Here is a 16765-nt window from a genome sequence, read left to right as displayed (position 1 = left end):
GGGTCAGGATGTATTAAACCAGGGAAGAAAGTGTTTGCATTTCTTTACAAATGAATGGACGTGAATGAATTGAAGGGTGGGGAGGCAGCAAACTGCAGAACACCGGGTTAACATGGCAAATGGACCACAATTCCCTGATGAGATTCCAGTAAAATAGGAATATTTGCAGCAAGGCAGGCATGGATGGTCTGTCCCCAGGTGTGATTCAGAGATCACTCACACTTCTCTGCTCCGTGTGCTCCACCTGCACAGGGTGCTCGTGGTCCCAGCTGTGATTTCCTCCACCAGCTTCACTTCAGAGCAGGGATGGAGCAGAGCCTGGCTTTTTACGAGGTAATTTGTGGTAATTCGTGTGGGGCTCTGCAGGTTTCTGACCGTGCCAGCGGCGCTCCCAGGAAGGATTCCTGGAAGGATTCCTGAGCTGCTCCCGAGTCAAACAGCAGTGTGGCAAGCACATTTCTCTCCCTCTCAGGATTTTTCATAGAGGTGCACAGAGAGAAAACAATTTCTATTTCTGCTCCTTGTTTTTCCTATGTGGAATGTGTTTAGAGAATTATTTACATGGAGTGAGTGCTTGATTAGATTTTGATGAGGATTGTTTGAGCCTGGTGGCCAATCCAACCCACCTGGGGCTGGGCTCTCAGAGAGGGTCACAAGTTGTGTTAGAGTCAGAGAAAGTAGTGTGTAGTTTTAGTATCCTCCTTTTATATAGTATATTAATGTATTTTAGCATAGTTATAATAAAGAAATCATTCAGCCTTCTGAATTGAGTCAGACATGGTCATTTCTTCCCGTTGGGTTCACCTGCATTTCCAATAGTGCAGGACAGAACAGCCAGAGCACCGCCGGCCTGAAAGCCAGCTTTAAATAATATATTTCCAAATTATTTCTGCTAGTAGCTTTAAAATGGATTTATTTTCCTATACACCTGTTATTACGGTACTTTAAAATCATCATATTGGACTATTGGTTATTCTAATTAGTAATATTTAATGAATATGAGAATTTCCCACCTTTGCAGATTTTATGATTGGCTTTTCGCAAATATTACAATGAATATTATATGTGTAATGTTAGAAAGTTGTGCTGTATGAATTCTCTTAAGTAGTGTGTTAAATGTAGTTTTAGGTTACAACATAATGTTAAAATAGAGACTATGGATGTGGGGGGAGGTTTTTTTTTAGGATGAGATACTCGCTTCGAGGAACACCTGAATCTTCCAAAGGAGAGGAATTTATGGCTTCTTATCAGAATAAACTCATTTCTTCAGGCCTTGCTCAGACTCAAAGACGCCAGGGGATTAAAGGAAACAGTTGACATACAACAGAGTTTCTTGTTTTAAATAGAATGTATGCATAACCATAAAGAATGTATGAACATGCAACAAGTGTATTGGTTTAAGGGTGATGCTTTTCCTGACTTAGTGTCCGAGAGCATCCGGACGTCCGTAATTCTTTGTTTTTTATTGTGTCATTGTCCTAACTCTAAGTGTTATTACCCTAATTGTATTATTATTATTATAACCATTTTATTATTATGAAACTTTTTACGTTTTAAAAACCAAGCGACTGGCGTTTTTCACACGGCCAAGGGTGGGTTTGCTCCGCCCGGCTGCGACCGCCCCGTGCGTGCCGAGCTTGCCTCGCGGTCCCGCTGCAGAACCCGAGCCATAAAAACCCGGGAGAGCTGACAGAGCTGGAACCCGCCCGGTACCAAACTTGGCAAACCGGGGAGCTGAGCGTGAGCCCCGCGCACCCGCGGCTCCTCCGGGCAGCCGGGATGAAGCGGTGAAGTGAGTGCCACGATGTGCTGGATGCGGGAATGAGGCACGGGATCCTCCCTGCGGGCACTCCCAGAGGCTCGAAGGGGACGCAGCCCCGCCGTGCCTGCCCTGCCTGCGGCCGGAGGGGAGCCCAGGAGCCGAGGAGGCGGCCGGGGAGGAGCGGGCAGCGCCCGGGCACGGCGGAAGAGGAGGCGGCTCCTTCCCGCTGCGGCCGGCCCCGAGCGCCCCGAGCGGGACACGGTAATGGGGATGGGGAACGGGATGGGATGGGATGGGATGGGATGGGATGGGATGGGATGGGATGGGATGGGATGGGATGGGATGGGATGGGATGGGATGGGATGGGATGGGATGGGGATGGGGATGGGATGGGGATGGGGATGGGATGCAGCCCTGGGGCAGCCCAGGCGGAGCGAGAGGCGTGCGGGGGTAGCGCTGCCGGGGTGATCGGAAATCCCAAAAAAAGGGCTGGAAGGTGTGCCCGGGCTCGGTGCGATCAGAAATCCCAAAAAAAGGGCTGGAAGGTGTGTCCGGGCTCGGTGCGATCAAAAATCGCAGAAAAGGGCTGGAATGGGTGCCCGGGCTCGGTGCGATCAGAAATCCCAGAAAAAGGGCTGGAATGGGTGCCCGGGCTCGGTGCGATCAGAAATCCCAAAAAAAGGGCTGGAAGGGGTGCCCGGGCTCGGTGCGATCAGAAATCCCAAAAAAAGGGCTGGAAGGGGTGCCCGGGCTCGGTGCGCTGCTGGAGTGGATCAGAAATCCCCCAAAAAAGGCTGGAATGGGTGCCGGGCTCGGTGCGATCAGAAATCCCAAAAAAAGGCTGGAATGGGTGCCCGGGCTCGGTGCGATCAGAAATCCCAAAAAAAAGGCTGGAAGGGGTGCCGGGCTCGGTGCGATCAGAAATCCCAGAAAAAGGGCTGGAAGGTGTGCCCGGGCTCGGTGCGATCAGAAATCCCCCAAAAAAGGCTGGAATGGGTGCCGGGCTCGGTGCGATCAGAAATCCTAAAAAAAGGCTGGAATGGGTGCCCGGGCTCGGTGCGATCAGAAATCCCAAAAAAAGGCTGGAAGGGGTGCCGGGCTCGGTGCTATCATAAATCCCAAAAAAAGGGCTGGAAGGGGTGCCGGGCTCGGTGCTATCATAAATCCCAAAAAAAGGCTGGAAGGGGTGCCCGGGCTCGGTGCGATCAGAAATCCCAAAAAAAGGCTGGAAGGGGTGCCGGGCTCGGTGCGATCATAAAGCCCAAAAAAAGGCTGGAAGGGGTGCCGGGCTCGGTGCGATCAGAAATCCCAAAAAAAGGCTGGAAGGGGTGCCGGGCTCGGTGCGATCAGAAATCCCAAAAAAAGGCTGGAAGGGGTGCCGGGCTCGGTGCGATCAGAAATCCCAAAAAAAGGGCTGGAAGGGGTGCCCGGGCTCGGTGCGATCAGAAATCCCAAAAAAAGGCTGGAAGGGGTGCCGGGCTCGGTGCGATCATAAAGCCCAAAAAAAGGCTGGAAGGGGTGCCGGGCTCGGTGCGATCAGAAATCCCAAAAAAAGGCTGGAAGGGGTGCCGGGCTCGGAGAGGGAAGCACATCCCGCTGCCGTCCCCTCCTGCCCGGCCGGGACCTCCCCGCTCATCCCCGCCCTTGGAAAAGCGAGCACCGATGATCTTGTAAAGTTTCTTTCTAAAATTTTTTTTTACGTAAAAAACCTTGAAGTGTTGTTATATTAGAGCACCGCAGCTCGGGGTTTTGCAACATCGCCTCTAGTTTCGATTGGTTTTAAGTTAAAAATTTAAATAGAAAAGAATCAATGGCTGGCTTGGGCTGGAATGACTTTTAAATGTTATCTCGCTCACCGTGTGCAAGGACACCTCCCACAGTCCAGGCCGTGTCCAAGCCGGCCTTAAAGCCAGCTTTAAATAATATATTTCCAAATTATTTCTGCTGGGAGCTTTAAAAAGGATTTATTTTCTTATACACCTTTTACTATGCTATTTTAAAATCATCATGTTGGACTATTGGTTATTTTAATTAGCAATCGTTAATGAATATGAGAATTTCCCAACTTTTTCCTGACCAAGCATGTCCCCTACCTGTGTGGGATATGGATCCAAATCCCTGTGGAACATTGTGAGCCTCGCATGTGTTGCCTCACATTTATTTCAAATAATATAAGTGTAATAATATAAATGTAATAATATAAATGTAATATAGAAATGTAATAATAGAAATGTAATAATAGAAATAATAGAAATGTAATAATTATAAATGTAAAAAATAACAAATAATAGAAATGTAATAATATAAAATAAATGCGTTGCCTCACATTTATTTCAAAAGTCACCGGTTTTATCTTTTTGGCACAATCTGGGCTGGGAAGAAAATGAAAGTAGCGCCCTGGAAGGAGCTGCCGTCCCCTGCTGGGAGGGAGAAGCTGCCGGCACGGAGCCTGGAGGAGGAGGAGGAGCTGCAAGGGCAGAACCTGCACCATGACCAGAAGTTCTCAGACCTCGCTGACTCACCTGCCTCCCTTTGCTTCAAGCACTCGAAATAGGAGAAGGTGGGGATTTATCTCCCTCTGTTTCCTCAAAGACCTGAATTGATGTTTATTTTCCTTACGTAACAGGATTTGTATCCAGTTTTGTTGTTCACACTGTCACGACACCAGGTTTTCTTCCTGTAAAGGATCAAAACAATTTATAATATTTTTCTCATTAAGCAGCCAAGATCAGTTTTCACTGATATGCTTTAAAGTTGATCATCAAAATAAATGTTATTGATCTAAAATCAGATAATAAGCACTGATACATAACCGAGGTTATTTTCTTCCAGTATGTATTTCCTGCTGTCCACTGAAAGTCAGATTGATGCATAAAAAGAGAAGATCCCTATTAGTTAATTACTGATTTTGAGAGGAATCAGTCCAAAATTCTTCTATTCAAATGCTTTATATAAAATTGCTTTGATCCGTTTTAAGGCCATTGTCGGTGAAATATTCTCCAAATGCTTCGTTTAAAGGATGATTAATTTCAAATCAGATCCTACACAGAAACACTAGGCAGGTGGGCTCTGGAAAATCAAATTCCCCTGGATTCCAGAGTGCTGTTCTGGGGTTTGGATTTATTTGCCAAATCTAAAACATTTATGAGCCCTGTGGTGATATTTTTGAAGATAAGGAGTAATTAATTGCGCTGTGAAATCAAACCTTCCATCATCCTGACTGTGTCTTTGTGTGTGCTCGTGCAGGATAAATATTATTACTGCAAACATCAGAAACCATTTGGACTTCCCACAGGCACTGGAGTTATTTTGGCTTAAAGATGTCTAAAATAAATGCTAGAGCACGTGTGATTTTAGGGAAATAAAACTACACGAGGGTACAGGCCTGGGGGTCTGGTTTTAAACTGGGTTTTGTGAAGATTTATCCATTGGAATCTCTAATCCTGACATTGCAGCAGCGGCTTCAGCACGGATTCCACAGGAGTTTGGAAGGACCTGCTGTGGATTTGTGTGCCTCAAATCCAAAAATTACCTGGCCAGTGATAAAAACAGTCATGATTTTGGTCGATACCAGCTTTAGCACGCAGCTTGGTTTAAGGAAGTTGATTTTTACCTTCACCCCCCTCCCTGGGAACAAGGAACTGCTCAAACCTTGAACGATGATGAAATCCTTTCTTCCTTGTCTCACGTGCTCCAGCTCAGGCAGATCACTCAGACTTTGCCTTTAACAGAAACACCAAAAATCTGAACCTCTGAGCATCCATTTCCTGGCGTGGTGCTGACATCCCTGGGATCACCGCCCTTGGAGCAGGATCCTGGCTGGAGAGCAGGTCTGTGCAGGGTGGGGGGATCTCCAGGGGGAAAGCCACGAGCTTTCAGTGCTGCAGAGCAGAGATTTCAGCCCTGCTCTGCAAACCCTGCTGGGCAGGGGCTCCGTGTCCTGCTCAGCAAACCCTGCAAACCCTGCTGGGCAGGGGCTCCATGTCCTTCTCAGCAAACCCTGCAAACCCTGGAAACCCTGCTGGGCAGGGGTTCTGTGTTCTCCTCAGCAAACCCTGCAAACCCTGCTGGGCAGGGGTTCTGTGTCCTTCTCAGCAAACCCTGCAAACCCTGCTGGGCAGGGGCTCCATGTCCTTCTCAGCAAACCCTGCAAACCCTGGAAACCCTGCTGGGCAGGGGTTCTGTGTTCTCCTCAGCAAACCCTGCAAACCCTGCTGGGCAGGGGTTCTGTGTTCTCCTCAGCAAACCCTGCAAACCCTGCTGGGCAGGGGCTCCGTGTCCTTCTCAGCAAACCCTGCAAACCCTGCTGGGCAGGGGCTCCGTGTCCTTCTCAGCAAACCCTGCAAACCCTGCTGGGCAGGGGTTCTGTGTTCTCCTCAGCAAACCCTGCAAACCCTGCTGGGCAGGGGTTCTGTGTTCTCCTCAGCAAACCCTGCAAACCCTGCTGGGCAGGGGCTCTGTGTTCTCCTCAGCAAACCCTGCAAACCCTGCTGGGCAGGGGCTCCGTGCCCTGCTGCCATCCCTGGGATCAGGGCCGTGACAGCTGGATGAGGAATGCTTGGTTTGGCTGCTACCACAGCACAATCCCAGCTGGCACTTCAGCCAGCACAAGGAAAAGGTAATCTCTGACTACCAGTGCACTGAATGCTGCTTTCCCCTTTCCTTTTCAGCAAGGAAGATGCTCCAGGATTCATGGGACAGATTCTGAGGGGCGCCAGCAGATCCCGACCATGATCCTGGACCTGGCCAGCACCTTGTACAGGAGACCCCTGAAATGGATTTTCCTGTGGCTGCTGGTGTTTGCCCTGACAACCATGTGGTACATAACCTTCTCCTCCAGGGCTGGCCTGGAGAACCTCAACCCTCTGTACTTCTACGAGCACGAGCCCGTGTACCGGCGGCCGCGCCCGTTCACGCTGCGCGAGCGCCCGCGCTGCGCCGACCTCCGCCCCTTCCTGGTCATCCTGGTGGCTTCCAGCCCCGGCGACCTGAAAGCCAGGCAGGCCATCAGGATCACGTGGGGCTCCCGGGATTCCTGGTGGGGCCAGCACATCCTCACCCTGTTCCTGCTGGGGCAGGACACGCAGAGGGAGGACAGGGCGGCGGCGCTGGCGGTGGAGGACGAGAGCATCCTCTACGGGGACATCATCCGCCAGGATTTCGTGGACACTTACGACAACCTCACCCTGAAGACCATCATGGCGTTCCAGTGGCTCGCCGAGTTCTGTTCCAACGCCAGGTTCTTCATGAAGACCGACGCCGACGTCTTCATCAACACTCCCAACCTGGTGAAGTTCCTGCTGCAGCTGAATTCCTCGGAGAACGTTTTCACCGGCTACCCCCTCATCGAGAACTTCGCCTACAGAGGCTTTGACAGGAAAAGGTACATCTCCTACCAGGAGTACCCCTTCAAGCTGTATCCTCCCTACTGCAGCGGCCTGGGCTACATCCTGGATGGAAAACTGGCTCTGAGGACTTACGAGCTGATGGGCCACGTCAAGCCTCTGAAATTCGAGGATGTTTATGTGGGAATTTGCGTAAATATCCTCCAAGTCAACATCACCATTCCGGAAGATGCGGAACAATTCTTTCTCTATAAAATCAACTTCGATATCTGCAAGTACAGACATTTGATTGCAGTTCATGGCCTTACATCAAGCGAACTGGTCCAGTTTTGGCAGGATTTGTCATCCAGCACTTCAGAAACTTGCCTTTGATGGTGGATTTATTTAGAAATTTCAGTTTGCTGTAAGAGTGGCCTCTGGAGATGAACTCTGACTGCAGGGGCAGCGTTTCTCTGGGGCATTCCAGTGCTCTTCAGTGAAAACAGGGGCACAAAGCACTTTTCCAGGTGTGCATCCCACACCCAGAGGGTGCCTTGGAATGCTGTGTCCCTCTGCCTCTGAGCAGCCCTGGGATTTCTCCCTGAATCTTCTGGAATGCAACAGATCCCACCGAGGAAAGGCGTTTCTTTTCAGAAAGCAGCTTGGAGGATTCTTCCTGAATTCCTGCCCGGACTGGTTTTATTGCTTTATAGCCACTCTCCTTTGTTTGCTCTCAGCGTGGAATTTAACCCAACCCAACGCTTTTGTTTTTTTGATGTGCAGTCCTGAGACTGTCACACCTCGTTATTGAAATATGTTACCTCCACAAGGCTTCCAGGAGTGTTCCCAGCCTGGGGATCCTGTGGGATCTGCAGGAGCTGGTGAGAAATGCTGGAAATGTGAAGCACTTTGTGTGTCCATATTAAACTTGGGTGTTTCTCTTGGGTGTTCCCAGAGCGGGGAGATGGAGCGGAGCTCACGATCAATTTGGACATCCCAAAAACATTGGGATCATCGATCCCCCCACCCCTCTGTGTGTGTGAGATGCATCCGAGGAGTTTTGGAACCCTGTTGTGATTTATGCCTGTTTCTAAACGAGTTTTTTGGTTCCAGTTTTAAAATTGGGAAAAGGAAGAAATTCCCCCGTTGCTACTTTAAAGGAGACCCAACTCCTCCCTGTGTGTAAAGACCGTTTTTTTAATCACTTTATTCATATCAGCAAGGCCCAGTTTTCAGTAGTTTACACTTCTAATGGACAACGATACAGGATTTGCAGTTGCATGAACAGAATTAACCTGGACACATCCACTACACGGGGGAGGGACTGGGGAGACGTCCTGGCCACGCTCCCAGGGCTTCCCCACAGCCCTGGTGGCTCCCAGGGACAGAGCTCAGGGTGCCCAGGGCTGACGGGTGCCTCCAGCACCCAAGGGACACCGCTGGCTTCTGCTCTGCTCCACAGCTGCTCCCGGGGCTGGGGTGCAATTTCAGGAGGGGCTCGTGTGGTTTTTTTAGGGATGAAAAAGTTTTGGGGACAACACTCTCCAGACAAGGGTTTCAGATGTCAGTGTTCTGATGGTGAAAAGGTCAAAGCTTTTAAAAATTAAAGGCTATTTTTTTTTTTTTTTTTTTTTTTTTTTGGGGGAGGGGATACAGTATTGCATAACTGAGGGAATGATGCTCTTGTATTCCGAGATCCAGGTGAAATTCCAGCTGTGCTGTGGCTTTAGGAACTGGGGTTTGGTTGTTCTCTGGGAGAATTGCCTTGTTCTGTGGTTGTTTCACACCTCAAACCCCAAACCCCTCCGCTCTTCTCTCAGCCTGCCGCGTGAAATGCTTCGAAATAAATTATTTACCACAAGATCACTGACACTACAGCACAGCTTGTATTGCTTTCTTTCCAAAATAAAAACGCAATCGTGGCTCTGCTGCCTTCAGAAAATGGATAAAGCAGAGAGTGCTCGTGGTGAGGGAGGAATGAGAGTCCTGGGGAGGTGAGGATGGCCAGAAATTCTCCTGCCACCTGCAGGAATTTGGGGTTTTGGTGCCCCAAATGCCGACACTGCTCACAGGTTCCAAGGCTTAGGTTTATACACAGTGATCTCTTTGTGCCACCTGAAGTGAATTATCATTTACAGTGCCAGCAGCATTGGAAAAACATCCATCCTGCTCCTGGTTTTCCTAAAAAAAAAACAAGCAACCTCATTTCCAAATCTGGCTTGTATATGATTCTGACTTTATTATTGCTTAAAAGGCTGTGAAATTCCAAACTGAGCTCCTGTCTCTGCTCAGAGCCATTCTTAGGGAGGTTTTTGGTGTGAGCAGCCTGGCAAAAGGTGAAAAACCTTAAAAGTACAAAATGATCTGGGCACTGAAGTGGGGGTGGGCTGGTGGCAAATTTTTATTGCATCTGCCTAGAATATTGTACTAAAAACAAAGTGTAAAACACAGACTAAAGGTTTCCCAATTTCTTCTCATGCAGCTGTATGAAATCAGAATTCGAAATATTTGTGGTTTTTATAGGAAAACTCTGGGGTTTCCTGACACAGAAAGTCTAACAATAATAATAAAAATAATATTAATAATAATAATATTAATAATAATAATTAATTGGGCAAAGATGTTTGGAAGTTGCTGCTGGGTAGGGAGCACAAGTGGGTTCCAAGGTGAAATTCCCAGTCTGGCTGTTATTTCAGGGGAGTTAAAATGCTGCAATGCTCTGTGTGCATCCTGGCACAAAGAAATTCCCCATAAATCAGAAGGGAGATGTAGGGGCAGCACTCCCTGTGCTCAGTACAATAGGAGTTTTGGGATATTTCCCTAAATTTTGCCTCACATTTATGGATGATTGGTGTCAGAGAAGCTGCCTGTGTCCATGGATGCAATCCAGATTTATCCACCTGCTCCCCTAAGCCTTGTCCAGTCAGCGCTGGAAAATTAAAAGTAACAAAAGTTCAGCTCATTATGAATTATCTGTACATTATTTTTTTTCTCTGGGAGTTTTGGAAAGGCCGTTTAGGAATATTTTGGGCACAAGGGGCAGCAGCTCTGGGCTCTGCAGTGGCCAAATTCCAGCAGAACATTCTCACTTGGAATTTTGTTCAGAGGCCTAAAATCCTACTTGGGGGGGATGAAAGGCTGGTGAGGTGTTTTTTCTGTAGTATAATCACTGACTAAATGCTTCTCTGTGTAAAACAAGTATCAGCTACATTAGCAATAAATCCATATTCTTTAAAGCAGGGCTGTCCCGTATCCTGAGACACAAAATTCCCTTTTTTTTTTGTTTTTTTGAGGCTGTGGCATTGGTGTTTCTGCAGCCAACACTGCTCAAGCTGATGCAGCACTTTTAATTCTGCCTCCTGGATTCTAAAACCTTCACAATATTTTTAATTTCACCGCTGGGAATGGTTTAACCCTGCAAGAACAGCAGCAGTGGGAGTTGGAATCTATCTGCTGTGGGGTTTGTGGGAATGTCTCGGGCCAGCAGAAGGAGCCACGGGGCCACCGAGCCAGGGACAGCCCCGGCCCTGCCTGGAATTCCAGAAGGATCCCAGGGATGGATGAACTCCTCAGCAATCCCTGCTGCAGGCTGAGGGAATCATCAGAGCATCCCAGGGAGTGAGCTGGGAGCTGGGACATCCCTGGGAACAGCCCAGTTCAGGAACTGCCCAGTTTGGGAATATCCCAGTTTGGGAACAGCCCAGTTTGGGAACAGCCCAGTTTGGGAAAAGCCCAGTTTGGGAAAAGCCCAATTCCCCAGCACTGGCAGCTGGGACGTCCCTGGGAACAGATGAATTTGGGAACAGCCCAGTTCAAGAACAGCCCAGTTTGGGAACAGCCCAGTTTGGGAACATCCCAGTTTGGGAACATCCCAATTTGGGAACAGCCCAATTTGGGAACATCCCAATTTGGGAACATCCCAATTTGGGAACACCCCAGTTCAGGAATATCCTAATTTGGGAACATCCCAATTTGGGAACAGCCCAGTTCCCATCCTGGCTCAGCACAGGCTCAGCGTCCATTTGTCACCTCCAGCCATCCATGGATGCTCTTTGGCAGCCACTCCCTGTGCCCTGAGGCTCCGGATGTCCCCATGGGATGAAGCCACCAAGCTGCCCTGGAGCTCCCAGCTGTGCCCAGGCAGCTCCCAGTTTTTGGGAGGAGAGCAGCAGCAAGGCTGGAGCCCTGCTGCCACATCCAGGGGGATGTTCCTCTACACATCCAGGGGGACATCCCTGGCCACATCCAGGGGGATGTTCCTCTACACATCCAGGGGGATGTTCCTTGCCACAGCCAGAGGGACATCCCTGGCCACATTCAGAGGGACGTTCCCGGCCACATCCATGGAGATGTTCCTAGCCACAGCCAGAGGGACATCCCTGGCCACCTCCAGAGGGACATCCCTGGCAGCCCTTCCCAGCTGGAGGATGCAGTGTTAAGGCAGTGGGAGAACCCTGCACTGGTCAGGTTGCATAAGCAATATGGACAATAGGAATTCATCCTGTCAGCCTCCAGCTGTGTCACGACAGAGTTTGGCACAAATCAGCACCACTGGAAAGTCGGAAAACGCCTTCACTTGGAGGGAAAACTTCCAAACCTTCCAGCTGGGAGCACAGGTAGGCACTGCACGTGGATGTGGGAGGGCACACAAAGCCTCTCACCTCCACCAGTCCTTCCTCTGTAAACCTGAAGCAGCTGAAGCTCCTTTTTTAAAGCAAATGAAGCAAAAACCCCCGGGCTGAGCAGAGACCCTTGGCATGGATGGCTCTGGCCAGGACAGCCCTGCCAGGGATGGGGAGAGGAAGCTGAAGGTGCTGAACAAGGGAACAAGGGGAACAGTGAAGGGGGCAGGGAAGGCAAACTCCACACCCTGAGCTCTGCCTGGAGCTGCTCCCCACTGCTGCTGGGCCGTTCCAGCCCAGGATCCAGCCCTGCCAGGGAATCATCGCCCAGGGGCTGCACTGGCAGCACTCTGACCTCAGCTACCTTTGCACGCTGAACAGCTGAAGGAATTATTCCCAATTCCTGACAGCTGCTCAGCTGAGCAGCCAGGCTGCAGCTCAGCTGCATGAGGCCAGGGCATTGGAAAGTCAGGAAGCTCCCATCCCATCCCCTTATCCCATCCCATTATCCTATCCCATCCCATTATCCCATCCCATCCCCTTATCCCATCCATCCCATCCCATCCCATCCCATTATCCCATCCCATCCCATCCCATCCCATCCCATCCCATCCATCCCATCCCATCCCATCCCATCCCATCCCATCCCATCCCATCCCATCCCATCCCATCCCATCCCATCCCATCCCATCCCATCCCATCCCGTCCCGTCCCGTCCCATCCCGTCCCATCCCATTGTCCCATCCCATTGTCCCATCCCATCCCATCCCATCCCATCCCATCCCATCCCATCCCATCCCATCCCATCCCATTATCCCATCCCATTATCCCATCCCATTATCCCATCCCATCCCATCCCATCCCTGCTGCACAGAGGCTGCTGGACACTGCTCAGGGCTCTCCCTGGACTTCAGCACGAGCACAGGGGTCCAGACACATTTTGGAAATGCCACCAGAGCCAATTGAGGGCTGAGATTATCCCCAGACAAATTAAAGGAGGGAAGTTTGCTGGGGGAGAGCTGACCTAGGGCAAAACAAGACAAAGATGGGGGATTCCTTCTCGAGCAGAAGTTTGTGCTCTTTGAGTTTTTGCCTTGAGAGACCCCAACCCCCTCAGCACCTCCCCACACAGCTCAGCCCCACCCCAGAGCCCTGCAGGTGAGCGGGGGGCAGGCAGCTGGGGAATGAGGAATATTTCTCCTTCCCCAAGGAACAGGCACGGCCAGGAATCCATCACAGCCCCGACCCAGCTCCACAGCCAAGCACAGGCAGCCTCCATCGCCCTGGAGACTTGAGCAGATGGTCCAGGACCATGTTCTGGGAGATCCCAAGGACTTCTGTAAGGCAGGATAAGCATAAAGCAGCCACCCAAAATCCTGCCTGCCCTGTCCCTCTGCCATGACACAGCTGGCACCAGAGGTGCAGCAAACCCAAACTGTTCCTCATTCCAACCTACAGCAGTCACAGATCCCAAAATACAATTAAATACTGAAAGTTAGATCTAAACATACTTTTAAAATCTAGATTTAACACAACCTTTCATCTCTACAGTGCGTTGATGCTGCCTGGCATTTGCATGTCATCCCAAAAACCCGTTCCAGAGGGGTCTGCCCTGGGATTAACACCACAAATCCATCTGGAAGTCTTCCACAAGCTTGACTTCCAGCTAGGTAGCTCCGAGGAACGCCCTGCTTGGGTGAGCTTCCCAACAGTCACCAGGGAAATCCATTTTCCCTCACATCACTTCCCAAGTCCGCGCCGCAGAAATAAGGTCAGGGTGATTCCTGGTGGAGGACAGACATTCTGCCATCGCTGCTGAGCTCTGTTCCCATCCAGGAGGTTCAGAACTCCCAGGGCTTTGCTGAAGTTCACCGTGAGTTGGTTTGGATACAATATGGCCTAGAAGAGCTGCTCTGGAGTAACGCACACCCGGATCAACGTGGGCATTCAGGAGCTCTACCTACTCACATGCTCGGCAGGGCTTTATTTTGGGGTGAGGCTGAACAAAGCGAGAGCCAGCAGTGGCAGCAGGCTGAGAGTTGGCTCCTCTTCCTCCTTCACACCACAAACCCTTCCAGAGATGAGGAGCACGAGGGCAGCTCCTGAGCGGTGACACCACCAGGGAAAAGCAGCAGCACCGCCCTGACCCCGCCGTGCCAGGGGCTGCCACACCACGGGGGACCGACCCAACCAAAAACCTACACGGGATTCCTAAAGAAACGTGAGAAACGGGAGCTTCCAAGGGAGCAGCGAGGGCACGGGGCGGGGACACGGGGACAAACTGGATTCTTGTGGTCGCTCAGCGTGGATTCGTTGTATTGCTCCTTCTGCCAAGCCACGAGCAGAGCCCGGAGGGACCGGCTGCCGCGGGAGCGCCCGCGCGGCGTTCCCGGAGCTTCCCAGCACGGCCAAACTGTTCTGAGTCCTGAGCGGGCCCGGGGGCTCCTCACTGCTGCTCCTCTGCTTTGCTGCTACTCCTGAACTTCACCACCATCACCGTGATGTTGTCGGGGCAGCCCCGGTAGAAGGACTGCAGCACGATGCTCTTGGCCCCGAAGTGCGGCTCGTCCAGGCGCTCCTTGATGAACCTCACGGCCTCCTCATTGCTGAAGGCGTCCCACAGCCCGTCCGAGGCCAGGATCATGAACTCTGGCTGCAGTTTGTCCAGGTCAAAGCTCAGGATGTCGGGGTCGGGGATCACCACGTTCAGGTTCTTCAGGGGGTAATCGCCCAGCGAGCGCGACATGGCCAGGATGCCCTGCACGCGCCACGAGCCGTTGAAGCTGATGAATCCACCTGGGGGGAAACACAACGCTTGGAGCAGCTCTGGGGACATCCAAGGAGCTCTCTGGGACATCCAGGAGCTTTTGGGACATCCAAGGGCTCTCTGGGACATCCAGGAGCTCTCTGGGATAGCCAGGCAGCTCTTGGGAACATCCAAGGAGCTCTGGGACATCCAAGGAGCTCTTTGGAACATCCAAGGGGCTCTTGGGACGTCCAAGGAGCTCTTTGGGATATCCAAGGGGCTCTTTGGGACATCCAGGCAACTCTGGGACATCCAAGGGGCTCTTTGGGACACCAAGCTTCTCTTTGGGACATCCAGGAGCTCTCTGCGACATCCAAGGAGCTCTTTGGAACATCCAAGGAGCTCTTGGGAATATCCAAGGAGCTCTTTGGGATACCCAAGGAGCTCTTTGGGATATCCAAGGGCTCTTTGGGACTTCCAGAAGGTCTTTGGGACATCCAGGCAGCTCTTGGGAACATCCAAGGAGCTCTTTGGGACATCCAGGAGCTCTCTGGGACATCCAAGGAGCTTTTGGGACATCCAGACAGCTCTTGGGAACATCCAGGTAACTCTGGGGAACATCCAGGCTGCTCTTTGGGACATCCAAGGAACTCTTTGGAACATTCCAAGCTGATTTTAGCACTAAACCTCCCTCAGGCTCAGGCCAGGCCTCTCAAAGCCAGGCTTTGGGCAGGGCTGGGGCTGAAGCTCTGGGGATGCTCCTGGTTATCCACGTGGAGATCCCAAGGGATGGTCACTGGGCTGCTGAAGGCTGCTCTCCTTACCCCACCCAGCTGGGTAAGGGGTGGGTCACCTGCAGCCACCTCCGCCCTGGGACATCCCAGTGGAATTTTGGGTGGAAAACAGGAGATCTGATCTGCTGCCATCTCTGCCTTGGGACATTCCAATGAAATATTGGGTGGAAAAGGAGAGATTTGATCTGCTGCCACCTCTGCCTTGGGACACCCCAGTGGAATTTTGGGTGGAAAACAGGAGATTTGATCTGCTGCCACCTCTGCCTTGGGACATCTCACTGGAATTTTGTGTGGAAAACAGGAGATCCTCTGCCCTGGGACATCCCAGTGGAATTTTGGATGGAAAACAGGAGATCTGATTGATCTGCTGCCACCTCTGCCTTGGGACATCCCACTGGAATTTTGGGTGGAAAAGGAGAGATTTGATCAGCTGCCCCCTCTGCCTTGGGACACCCCAGCGGAATTTTGGGTGGAAAACAGGAGATCCTCTGCCCTGGGACATCCCAGTGGAATTTTGGGTGGAAAACAGGAGATTTGATTGATCTGCTGCCACCTCTGCCCTGGGACACCCCAGCGAAATTTTGGGTGGAAAACAGGAGATCCTCTGCCCTGGGACATCCCAGTGGAATTTTGGATGGAAAACAGGAGATTTAATCTGTTGCCACCTCTGCCTTGGGACACCCCAGCAGAATTTTGGGTGGAAAAGGAGAGATTTGATCTGCCGCCACCTCAGCTGGGCGCGTCCCACCTCTCCCAGGGGAAAATGCCCATTTTAGTGACAAGTAAAAGCAGAACCTTCCAACAACTCACCAGCTCTCTTAATCCTCTTCCTCTCCTTCAGCTGGTAGGGCTTGTGGTCGTGGGACAGGGGGATGGCATTGCCATCCTTGTCGCAGAGCACGCCCCGGGAGTCGCCCACGTTGGCCACGGTCAGCTCCTTGTCGGACAGGAGGGCGATCAGACACGTGGTGCCTGCAGCAACAGCAGAGTGGGGAAACGTCAATTTAGGGAATTTAGAGATTTTACAGGAGCTAAGGTTTTAGTTAGAGATAAGCCTTACTAGTTTTTTTTTTTTTTTTTTTTTTTTGGGAAAGCCCAAAAATCAGGAATTTATGGAAGGAGAAAAGTTGAACCTGCACAAGGGGTTTGGGGAAGGGCAGAAAATGAGCAATTTAAAAATAGTTTTATTCATTTAAAATAAATGAGTTAACCTTGATGGAGTTAAGAAAAATGTGAATTATAAGGAACCACTTGAGGAAGATCAAACGTTTCACAAAAACAAGGATAAAAATTCAACCTGCACAAGGGGTTTGGGGAAGGACTGAAAATGGGGCATTTAAAAATAATTTTATTCATTTAAAATAAATGAGTAGGCCTTGATGGAGTTAAGAGTTAGTGGTTAACTAATAACTGATTGCTCGTCAGCACAATGTTGAGTTAGCTGGGTTTATAATGAAGAATATAAATTGACAAATTGCTTTTAGGAACATCAGACAATTGTGGGGCTCCTCTGTTCT

At 50.7% G+C, this 16765-nt stretch overlaps 2 protein-coding genes across 3 annotated transcripts in view; one reads left to right on the top strand and one right to left on the bottom strand.

Annotated features, from left to right (window-relative positions):
- Positions 1–1635: 1635 nt before the first annotated feature.
- Positions 1636–8395, top strand: B3GALNT1 (beta-1,3-N-acetylgalactosaminyltransferase 1 (Globoside blood group)). Of its 2 annotated transcripts, XM_021541713.3 has the most exons (3): positions 1636–2023; positions 4143–4322; positions 6433–8395. In XM_021541713.3, the coding sequence occupies exon 3, from the start codon at positions 6493–6495 to the stop codon at positions 7477–7479; it is 987 nt and encodes a 328-aa protein (XP_021397388.2). In that variant the 5' UTR covers positions 1636–2023; positions 4143–4322; positions 6433–6492; the 3' UTR covers positions 7480–8395. The 2 variants fall into 2 exon arrangements, with proteins under 2 accessions (XP_021397388.2, XP_077641885.1); XM_077785759.1 differs by lacking the exon at positions 1636–2023 and having other exon boundaries at positions 4045–4322.
- Positions 8396–13216: 4821 nt separating this feature from the next.
- Positions 13217–16765, bottom strand: part of PPM1L (protein phosphatase, Mg2+/Mn2+ dependent 1L) — a 54736-nt gene continuing 51187 nt past the window's right edge. Inside the window, exons 3-4 of the mRNA XM_021541712.3 lie at positions 16059–16220; positions 13217–14504 (exon numbers count right to left, since the gene is read on the bottom strand). Of these exons, the coding sequence (XP_021397387.2) occupies positions 14155–14504; positions 16059–16220 (512 nt within the window). The 3' untranslated portion in view covers positions 13217–14154. The remainder of the gene's footprint in view (positions 14505–16058; positions 16221–16765) is intronic.

The sequence above is a fragment of the Lonchura striata genome, chromosome 10, assembly GCF_046129695.1.
Source record: "Lonchura striata isolate bLonStr1 chromosome 10, bLonStr1.mat, whole genome shotgun sequence".
NCBI classification, from domain to species: Eukaryota; Metazoa; Chordata; class Aves; order Passeriformes; family Estrildidae; genus Lonchura; species Lonchura striata.
The sequence above is the reverse complement of the archived record's forward strand: the minus strand, read 5'-3'. Positions and strand labels throughout refer to the sequence as shown.